The following is an 11,856-nucleotide window of genomic DNA, read 5'->3' as shown; positions in this document are numbered from 1 at the left end:
GAAAATCATTATCTAAGCCACCAGGAGGCCCATCATTCATAAAGCAGCAAACCACCAGAACAGTCTCTCTTGCAGCAAAAGGTTAATTTTTAAAATGCTATTCACTCATTCCTTGATCCAACACATGCAGAGTCAGCACCCACCATGTGCTACATGTGCTACTCCTAGGCATGGAGGATTAAAAACAACAACAACAAATCCCCTGTTCATGAAAAATGTAGGTAAGGGAAGTGGATGACAAAGTCATTTCAGAAAATCCATGTGTCAGATGGTGGTAAGTGCTATGGACAAAACATAGCAGGGAAGAGAGTAAGAGTTTTGGATAGGCTTGCGATTTTGCTCTCGTGCTTTTTTTCCTCATTTAAGATATTTTCATCCATGGTCTCTGTTAAATATTTTGTATGTTTAGCCCTTTTTATTGTGAGATATGATATAGATGCAGAAGGAGTATATATAATAGAACGTATACTCTGTCTATATAGTATATAATAGTATATAGTATACAATAGAGTATATAATAGAGTATATAGTATGTAGTTGAAGAGGCTATGTATTGTTATAAAGTGAACTTCCATGTACACATCACGAGCTAGAATGGCCATCATCCTGTAAGCTTCCCATATTATACCATCTGCCGTACACTGAATGCTTGTATCCCTCCCAAATTCCTAAGTTGAAGCCTAATCCCCAGTATGATGGTGTTTGGAGGAGGGGCTTTGGGAAAAGTGATTAGGTCATGAGGGTGGAGCCATCATGAATAGGGTTAGTGCCCTAAGAAAAGAGATCTGGGAGCTTCCTTGCTCCTTCTGCCTTATGAAGACACAGCAAGAAGTGTCTAGAAACCAGGCCTTCTCCAGACATCGATTCTGTCATGGGTGCCTTCATCTTGGACTTCCCGGCCTCCAGAACTGTGAGAAATAGATGTTTGTTGTTGAAGTCCCCAGTCTATGGTATTTTTTGTTGTGGCGGCCGAATGAACGATAGACATTACTCAACCATACCCTCTCCACACAATTCCAGAAGTAACCACTATTTTGACTTCCTTGGTTATAATTCCTTAGCATTTTTAACAGTTTTAGTACCTATGTATGCTTCCCTAAAAAAGAGTATAGCTTTTTGGATTTCCTCTTCGGTAGTCTTTCATGCAGCAATGGGTAACTGATAGACCCAGCTATCAGACCTGCAACTACCCTAAGTGAAATGCTCACACTGAAGACATCACTAACTGAATCGTCTGTTATTCATGATTTTGAGAAGATATTCATGTACATTTTGGTAATAATCTAAGTATATTTTACATTAGATACATCAAATTACATCAAATATTTAATGGCAGAATTAGATTTGAATTTTTTTTCCCTTTGATTTAAGAAATATCTTTAAGCCCATGTGGTTAGAATGGCCAAGTTCATCTGCATATTCTAAAGTCAATAAATAACTCAAGCTGGTAGGAAAAAACATACCTGCCTTTCTCCACACCTTTTTCCAAGGGGACTAAAGTGAGCTCCACTAAAAACAATTTTAGGAACAAAACTCATCATTCCTTAACCTAGAAACCTGCATGCAGAGACAAGAATAATATAGCTCTAAGGCCATTCACTCTATTTCAAGTTAACATCTACTTACCTGGTTTGGATAAAAACATTGTTAATATCTTTCTACAGCAGAGCTCCAAAAAGAGTGCTGGTGTAAGACAGTCTTTCACTATGTTTTCCTGCTTATACATTTGTATCATCTATACACACCCAGCTAAGTTTCTAACAGGACAATACAAAGCAAAATACCATTACTTCTCAAAGCTAAAAATTCATTCAGATTGTGTGATTCCAAAGTTGTTTATGTTTCTTCTTAGAGTAGTATATGCACAGAAATTTCTTTTAAAAATGTCTTATTTTAGGGGCACCTGGCTGGCTCAGTCACTATAGCATGTGACTTTTTTTTTTTTTAAAGAATTAGACTTTTAATCTCATAGTTGTGAGTTCAAGCCCCATGCTGGGTGTGGAGCCTATTTAAAATAAAATTTAAAATGCTTTATTTTATATAAAAAGAATTCAATTTCAAATATACATTACTTAAGGCACCTAACTGGCTCAGTCAGTGGAACATGTGACTCTTAATCTCAGGGACATGAGTTCAAGGCTCACACTGGGTGCAGAAGTTACTTAAATAAATGAACAAAATTTAAAACAAAAACAAACAAAATAGTCTACTCAAAAGACACCAAGGAATTAGGGTGTTATAATCGTTGGCTCAAAATTGTTTTGTGATTAAAGGAATTTAATTTAAATTCCTTAAATTTAAATTTAAATTAAATCCTGAATAACATTAATATGATTACTGTGATTTTTTTCAAAGTAAACCCTTTGTCCCGTACAACTGGGGAATGTTTTTGTTTTTGCTACAAAATATTCCATAAATTAGATTTCTCGTCATTTTCTAAATTAAATTTTATTTTATTTGGATGCTAAAGTGCTTATGGTGCTTAGAACATATGATCTAAAAGCTGATGGATTGTAAGAATATTTTCTTCTTAACTTTGTAAAGCTCAATATGTAAAAAGCTAATGACAACCATTAAGAGTTAAACAAGATTAGTTTAACTAATTTTGTCTTGATTTTACCATGTTTGTGGATTGTTGTAAGATTATTTCTTTATAATTTTCTAGAACCAAACAGGTGTAAAAGAAAAACAATAGGAAAAAAAGTAATTTGACTGGTACCGGGAAAGGGGGCACAATTTTGTTTAGGAATTGGTTATTTTTTTTTAATTTTTATTTATTTGGGAGAGAGAGAACGCACAAGCAGGGGTAACGGCAGGAGAGGGAGCAGCAGACTCCCTGCCAAGCAGGGAGCCAGATGTGGGGCTCAATACCAGAACCCTGAGATCATGACCCCAGCTGAAGACAGACGCTTAACTGACTGAAACACCAGGTGCTCTGGGAATTGATTGATTCTAACATGTCATCCCAAATGTCAATTATGAACCCATGTGTTTAAAAATAGCTTTCAGGGGTACCTGTGTGGCTCAGTCAGTTAGGCCACCAATTCTTGATTTCTGCTCAGGTCATGATCTTAGGGTCCTGAGATTGAGCCCCGTGTTGGCTGCAGCTCAGCTCTCTCTCCCTATCCACAACCCCCCCACCAGACCCCCTGCCTTGAGCTTGGGCTCTAAAATAAATCTAAAAAAATACAAAAATACCTTTAAAGAAAACAGGCTATAACTAAGACCTTTGTGAATACATTTAGGAAAGCATATAATGTGTAATTACCAGAGATATTCCACTTTTTAAATAATGGATAAATGTTAAAGTATAGATTGTGAAGGGAATTATAAATCTCATTTTTATGATGACCTGAAAAAACTAAGGAAAATCAAGGCTGCAGGGACGTGTAAATGGATTTATGGCTTTGCTTAAGCCTTTGATTTTTATGATCCTCACATGAAGGCATCATGGATATCTCCCGTGGCCACCACACTGCTTTTATTTAACTAGGATTACGAACAATGAGTACCCGAACTTGGTCAGTACATTACAGCGGACGAAGCTGAGAAGACAGGAAAGCCTAACTGTGGAGAGCAGCGCCACCTAGGGGTTAAATTTGTTTCTAACAAGAAACCTGCTTTTAATAGCCCAGTCACTGGATCCTGTTCTATCTACAGGGCTTTTAGCAAGGCGATAAAAGATCTGGCTACAGGGGATGAACTTGGAGGAGTTAAAGGAATCTTGTATGGTGCACATGACTTTGTAAATTGTGACTGGATGTTTGAAACAACTCAGCAGAAATGGTTGAGCCTCTGTCCATGTCAGAATCACTTAATGTTTGCATTATGCATGTCTAAAATAATTCTATATTTGAAAGCCCGCCTACTATGATCAGGTGAAAGAAGTCTCTGTTAACACTTGTAGCCTCAGCAATTCTTCCAGTTGTGGGAAACAAATCTTTGGCTTGAACAAACAGCTGCTTGGCTCAACCAAAGAACGTGGGGATGCCTATGAAGACAGGATTTTCTTTCCTCAGTTTTGAAAGGCAACCTTCTGGGACGCCCGTGCAGTTACCAGGGAGTGCAATTCAATTAGCCAGAGTCACTGAAGCTAACCAGGAAGCAGTAACAAGCAGTAACGAGCTTCAGAGCATGCAAAGCCCTGTGTACCATACCCACGGCCCTGTCCAGGCCTGGCATGTATTTGTGCCTCTCTCTGAGGGAAGAAAAGGGCTTTGGGTATTTGTGCCAGAAGATCAGTGAGACTTCAGCCCTTTTAATGGGAAGGCTTTCAGGATAAGCAAAACTGCACTAATGCACACCAAGGAATGGGATGAGCATGTACGATTAGGAGAGCGATGTGCCTTATCTTTATTATGAAGTATTTTAAGTACAGAGAAGATAGTAAATACATGTGTACTCACTGCTCGGAAGCATCAGAGCTTAAGATTTTGCTATAATGGCTTTAGCTCTTTTAATTTTTTGAAGAATCACAACTTTTCAGATTCTCTGATTCCACCTTCTCCCTTGCAGAGGTAACCACCCTCCTAAACTCGGTATTCAGCATCCCTATGCAAGTTGTTATTCTTCTGGCTCACCTGCATGTGTCCGTACACATGACACCTCGTGTTGTTTTGTATTAACACTTGTACATAAAGTTTATGAACATTCAAGATCTCTGAAAACACTGCCTTAAACTTTGGGGAAAAAAATAACCACAGACATCATTTTAGGATTGTGGATTATTTTCTACTCTTCTAACCCATTTTCCAATTTTCCTAAGAGCAGTATTATTCTTACCTATTTCCAAAATAACTATTTGATCAAAAAAAAAAAAAACCCAGCATAGGAATGCTCAGATTTTAAGATTTCATTTATCTATTTGAGGAGAGGGGTTGAGAGCACGCATGAGCGAGCACAAGCAGGGTGAGCGGCAGAGGAAGGGGGTGAATGGAGAAGCAGACTCTCCACTGAGCAGGGAGCTGGACAGCCTGACGCAGGGCTCCATCCCAGGAGTTCGGGATCACCACCTTAGCCAAAGGCAGATGCTTACTATAGGAACAATAGGAAAAGAAGTCATTTTTTTTTTTTCTGAGCTATCCAGGCACCCATTTTTCTTTCTTTTTTTTTTTTTAAAGCAAGTACAAGGCTTAACTTTGGGCTTGAACTTGGGACCCTGAGATCAAGAATCACATGCTCTACCAACTGAGTCAGCCAGGAACCCAAAGAAATGGTCATTTTACTTATTTGACAGAGATCCTAAGTTGGCAGAGCAGCAGGCAGAGAGAGGGGGAAGCAGGCTCCCCGCTGAGCAGAGATCCCAATGTGGGGCTCGATCCCAATGTGGGGCTCGATCCCAGGACCCTGAGATCATTACCGGAGCCAAAGGCAGAGGCTTAACCCACTGAGCCACCACAGAGCCCTAGAAATGGTCATTTTAAAGAGAGCTCCCTGGGAGGTACCTGACCAGCTCCATCAATAGCGCACAGGACTCTTGATCTCAGGGGTCATGAGTTCAAGCCTCACACTGGGCAGTTTAGTTTAAAAATAAAGAAAAAAAGAAAAAAGCTTCCTGAGCTGAGAAACCAGTGATGTAGACTGTGAACCCGCAAATATTCATTGTTCTTTGAATTCAATTTACAATGAGCTGAACAGGTATATTACAAACGGACCTATTGTTTCTTCCTTTAAGAAGCTGTGGTGGTAAATCAGCAAAGGGCTGAAGGTTTAAACAGTTTGGGGAGATAATGAACATATGATATTAAACTGTTTAGAACCAGGGTCTCGTGGGTGGTGCCAATCGGTTGAGTGTCCCACTTAGTTTCTGCTTAGGACATGATCTCAGGGCCGTGATGTCGGGCTCTGCGCTCAGTGAGGAGTCTGCTTAAGATTCTTTCCCTGGGACGCCTGGGTGGCTCAGTTGGTTAGGCGGCTGCCTTCGGCTCAGGTCATGATCCCAGCATCCTGGGATCGAGTCCCACATCGGGCTCCTTGCTTGGCGGGGAGCCTGTTTCTTCCTCTGCCTCTGCTGCCCGTCTGCCTGCCTCTTCTTGCCCTCTCGCGCTCTCTTTCTCTGGCAAATAAATTAAAAAAAAAAAAAAAAGATTCTTTCCCTTTCCTCTTCCACTTCCCTCTGCACTCTCTCAAATAAATCTTTAAAAAAAAAAACTTTAGAATCTTAAGACATGACACCGTTGAAGGACTCCAGTTAGAGAAAAATCAAGTTACTGGTAATTATGGCAATGTATTTTAGGTAACACTTTTGGAAGACTGCCTCTTTATTTATCAAGGCTTTGGGGGAAGCAGGTTAAATGCATCCTATGATATTAGTATAGAATACATTCTATTGGACAGACATTCTATTGGCCAGATCTTCCGTTTCATCACAATCTTTTATGTATTAGTGACTAAATCATTTCCTGTATTTCCAATATTAGGTACTTGAAAAAGTTAATGGAAACGGAAGAAAAAAAGTTAAATTTACTAACCTCCATTTTTCCAAGGAGCCTTCCTTCTGAGGGCTCATTTCAGAGATTACAAACTCACATCCCATCAGGGACTGGTCATAGGCTGACTTTACATTAATGCAAATTAAAAACAATTTTGTTATTTTAAACAAGCCTGTGGGCTGAATTTGCCTGTGGGTAACTAACTTACAACATCTGAATTCGTAACATTATATATTTCATTGATATAATACATATGCCATAAATGCACCCCTTTAAAAATGTGTAATTCAGTGGGTTTTAGTATATTCACCGAGTTGTACAACCTTTACCACTAATTCTAGAACGTTTTCATCACACACCCGCCCCCCGCCAAAACCTCATACCCATTAGCAATTTCTTCTCTGTTCCCTTCCCCGCCAGCCCAGACTCAGGCAACTAATAACCATTTGTCCCTCTATAAATTTCCTTATTTTGGGCATTTCCTGTAAGTGGGATCACACGATATGTGGCTTTTGTGTCCTTTTTTCACTTTGTATAGTTTCTAAGGCTCAATCATATTACAACATGGATGTATCAGTGCTTTATTCATTCTTTTGGCTGAATAATATTCCACTGTATGGCTATACCACCTTTGATTTGTCCATTCATCAACAGCTTATTTCCTCTTTTTTGGCTATTATGAATAATGATGCCATGAACACTCATGTACAATGACTTCTGAATTTAAATTCAGAAATTTAAGTTAGATTTTTTTTTTTTTTAGGTAGGCTTCATGCCCAGCATGGAGCCCAACGCAGGGCTTAACCTCACCATCCTGAGATCAAGACCTGGGCTGAGATCAAATTAGGTTTATAAACAACTAATACATTAACATGGTTCAAGATTACATATGCTAACAACTAATGCAGTTCAAATAGATATAAAGTGAAAAGGTTTTTCTCACCCTTGTCTCCCACATGTCCAATTATCACTACTTTCTGTCCTACTAAGTAAACACTATTAACAGCTCCTTAAGATGTCCTCACAGCATAGGCAAACATCCTAGCTTTTCTTTTAATAGAAAGAGCACACTTATGCACTCCTCTGCACCTTACTCTTTCATTTTTTCCTGGATAGTTTCCATGTTTCTACAGTATCATTCTTTTCTAAAGCTACACATATTCTGTTCTGTGATTGTACCAATTTATTTATTTTTTAACATTTTATTTTTATGTAATTTTTATACCCAACATGGGGCTTGAACTCACAACCCTAACATTGTAAGAGCAGCACACTCCACCAAGTGAGTCAGCCAGGCACCCCTTGAGCAACCTGTTTTGAACCTACCTTTTGCTTCTCCGAGTATTTTTGCAGTCCCCACCCGTAATTTAATGGGTCATTTTCACTAAATGGGATTTAAAAGAAAACCTCAGGAAATACTTTGAGAGTTTTTTCCTCTTTGGTGTTTAGCATAGCTAGTATTTTATCATAAAACAGGAATTAAGTTAAGTGCCTATATAAAGTACAGGCCAAGTAGTAATCGAGTTGATTTAAAAGTCAGTTTTCAGGGTACCTGGACAGCTCAGTCGAAGTATGTGACTCTTGATGTCAGGGTTGTGAGTATGGGCCCCACACTGAGTTTATAGATTCCTTAAAAAAATGAAATCTTTAAAAAAAGAGGCTTTTAACAGTTATTATTATTATTCCTTATTATAGTAAGCTCTATGTCCAACATGTGGCTCAAACTCACAAGCCTGAGATCAAGAGCTGCAGGCTCTGCCAAGTGAGCCAGCCAGGTGCCCTCAGAGTCACTCAGTTTTCCAACTATTACGTGACCTCATGAAAGTTGTCAGGAAAAAAAAAAGTTATTAGGTTGCAAAAATAAAGATCAACCAGAATTCATTATTTTAGTGTTTTTAGTTAAAATACGCCATTAAAGTTAGTCAAAAATAATTTCTGGAATCCATCTACACTGTCGGTAGGAACGTAAAATGGTACAGTCACTATGGAAAACAGTATGGACATTCCTTAAAAAACTAAAAGAATTACTATAGGATTCAATAATCTCACTTCAGGGTATTTACACAGAAGAATGGAAATCGGGATCTCAAAGATCTACACTCCCATGTTCACTACAGCAGTATTCACAACATTTAAGATATGGAAATAGCACAAAGGTCCATCAACAGATGAATGGATAAAAAAATGTACAAAAAAATGTACACACACACACACACACACACACACAGAAATATTAGTTAGCCTCAAAAGAGGAGGAAACCCTACCATTTGCAACAACATCACTAGACCTGTAAGACATTATGCTAAGTGAAATAAGCCAGACACACATAATCTCACTTATGTGTGGAATCAAAAAAGGAAACAAAAATGTCAAACTCACAGTTAACAGCGGATAGGTTGGTGGTTACCAGGGATTGGGGGAAAGCAGAGTTGTTGTTCAATAGCTTTAGTTAGTTATGATAGAAGAGATAATTCAAGAGATGTGCTGTCTAATGTGCCGTCTACAGTTAACAACATGGTACTGTGCACTTAAAAATGCATTAGGAGGGTAGATCTCATGTTAAGCATTCTTACCACACACACACAAAACAAAGGGACACAAGGAAACGTGTGGAGGGCATGGATGTGTTTATTACCATGATTGTGGTGATGGTATAATGGGTGTTGGCATATGTCCCAACTCCTCAAAGTGTATACATTATATATGTGCAGTTCTCTGTGTATCAATTTTATAGCTCATTGAAGCTGTAAAAATAATGTTTGTACTTCTATTTACCATTAGGTAGACACTATGAGTTAATAAATGCTACCTACTCTACCATCAGTGCTGTTAGTTAACATCTTTTTCTGCTGGTTTCTCATAAATACCTAGCATTCTTCATTCCCAACATGATACAAAACACTCAGAAAGCAAAGAATTTTGGGCGTTTCAAAAGAAACACTAAAAATTCGAAGATATTGTTACAGAAGCAAAGATGCATTTACTTGTTTTACAGATTAACTAAAGAACAAAAGATTGAAGTTTTGGCCATCGGGTTGAGAGAATCATGGCACACTTGACTCCATCAGCAAACCCAGATAGAACAGAAAGAAACCAGTAGAAAGGCATGGCTAGCACAAGAGGCCCTAAGTAATCATGATTTCTGACCTCACCGGTTCTTTTCTGGATGCTGAGATGACAGTGTAGTCTTTTCCAATAGAATGATTAAGGTGCTCACCATTTCAGAAACTACTTCTTAGGCTCTTGGTTAGTTCTTCAGAGTGTGCCTGATCAAGTGCTAACAGCTGAGCTTTATGTTTCCTGAAACATCCTTCTGGGTTTAACCTTAATTTTAAGTTCTAGTCTATAAATGAGAAATGCAAGTAAGAATGAGGGGTCAATTTATTTTAAGTCATTTTATCATTAAATACCAATATGCACAGTTTCAAACATTTATAAATATTTCAATTTATAGAAAATTAATGGAATCTTAAAATTATCTGCACAGTGATTTAACAATTATTTACAATTAACTGATTTTGTAGAAACATAATTATGTTTAAAAGTACCCTCATCACAAAGTAATAATTTCACAGTACCTTTCTATAATATTTTTGTCACTCAAGTGGCAGCTGTAGCAATAAAACCCAAGTAGATTGAATAATTTAGAAACAGCATTATCAGAACTGCAAATGCAAGCCACCATTAATGCCAAACAAAACAAGACCTTTTATACTAATATATAAATATTTCCCCATTTTCAGCACTGGCTGAAAAAAATATTAGGAGATACTATTTTATTTGTAGTAAACAGAAATTAATTTTACGATTTTATAAAATTGACAGTAAGATGCTGGATTAGGTAGGTTTTTATAACATGTAATACTATTTTGAGAAATTCTTGGTTTCACTGGAAGCCATTTCTAATTGCAAACCTTTCTTCAGTTGTATTAGGACAGTAACTGGAGATACGTCTCTGTGATCCCAAATAGAAATTATACTTGCTTACAAGCAACTAATAACACATTTGAATACAAAAAGATTCTTGGCTTTATTCCTAAGGTTTTCTTCTACTTCAGTGTTTTTTGCTATCCCCTCTAAACAATCCCAAATATTTCTAAAATTATGTCAAAGGAAGATAACCGTATATGGACTAGTGCTTGTCTGAAAACAATATTTACCATAGTATTCCACAGTTTTGTCTTTTTCCTTTTTTTAAAAAAGACATATATCCAGCTCAAACAATTAAATAAAAAGGTAAGGTATAAGAAATATAGCTGAAGTCACAATAAAGTACATTTTCTTTTATTGACTAAGAACATATACTTAAACTTTAAATGCTGGCTCTCTTAAGAAAAAGTTTCTCCTGGTAAATATGCATAACCATTGCCCAAAAAGTATACAGTGATTTCCCCAAAATATTTATACACACAGTGGTCCACTTAAGACCAGCCCCATTATAACCTACTGAATACAATGTGCTCTGAATTTATAAATGGGCTACCCTCTGTATATAAAATATATAGGCATGTATGTTAGACACACAAGAAATATAAAAAGGAGAGATGAAAAGAAAAAGTGTTCTTCCCTGTAAGATCCAGACAGATATTCACTGTATTAGTGAGATCATGTAAAATGTACTCTTGATTTATAAATGGGCTGCCCTCACTATATAAAATATATATAGGCATGTATGTTACCATACAAAGTAAGAAATACAAAAAGGAGAGATGAAAAAAGAAAGGAAAAAGTGTCTTTCCCTAGAAGATTCAGACGGCAATTCAGTGAATGAGTGAGACCACGTCAAGTATCTGAAGAATTTCAGTTTTGGCAAATACCTTTCTGGAAAATGTCTAAGCTATGAGAGTACTCAATTTGCATTTTAAGAATTCCATAGAGGTGTCCATTTAAACATTTGGGGAAGATGTTGTGTCCTCCTTAATATGCAGAAAAGAGAACTTTTAGGGTCTGTTAAAAAGAAACGGAACAAAAAGCCACTCATTTTTAGCTGGTTAGTCATCACCCCTTAGTCAAGTGTGTGTAGTGCAGAGAACCAAATCCTAAGACCATCATCAGCGTTTGAGTGTGTCTGATGAAAGATTCCAATGAAATGAAGGACCTGAATTCTTCCTAGATCTCAGAGGGAATGGGGCAGGACACGATGGCAAAGGAGGGGTCAGCCCCCAAGGTGGTTGGTCCAATCTTAACTCTTGATGTTAAAAAACACACCAAATGTTTCTATAGCATTCTTTCTGCTGCATTTTCTTTATTTCAAGCCACAGGACTACTTGGAGGGTCATGCAGCAAGTGGCTTATAAATAAAATCAGAGTCTATGAATAGTGTCACCACATTAAGAGACAATCGCTGGATTCTCTCATTAGGCAAAGAGCTCGCATCTTTGGAATCCGCTGAGTTGGTATCATTTATGGGATACCTAAAACGAG

At 37.6% G+C, this 11,856-nt stretch overlaps 1 protein-coding gene across 5 annotated transcripts in view; it reads right to left on the bottom strand.

Moving 5' to 3' along the window:
• Window positions 1–10,631: 10,631 nt before the first annotated feature.
• The window catches only part of GK (glycerol kinase), a 77,431-nt gene continuing 76,206 nt past the window's right edge, over window positions 10,632–11,856 (bottom strand). For all 5 annotated transcript variants that reach the window (XM_032330315.1, XM_032330318.1, XM_032330316.1 and 2 more), the window contains one exon: window positions 10,632–11,846. In XM_032330315.1, coding sequence (XP_032186206.1) covers window positions 11,836–11,846 — 11 coding nt within the window. In that variant the 3' untranslated portion in view covers window positions 10,632–11,835. The remainder of the gene's footprint in view (window positions 11,847–11,856) is intronic.

Source organism: Mustela erminea, chromosome X, assembly GCF_009829155.1.
Source record: "Mustela erminea isolate mMusErm1 chromosome X, mMusErm1.Pri, whole genome shotgun sequence".
Lineage (NCBI taxonomy): Eukaryota > Metazoa > Chordata > Mammalia > Carnivora > Mustelidae > Mustela > Mustela erminea.
The sequence above is the reverse complement of the archived record's forward strand: the minus strand, read 5'-3'. Positions and strand labels throughout refer to the sequence as shown.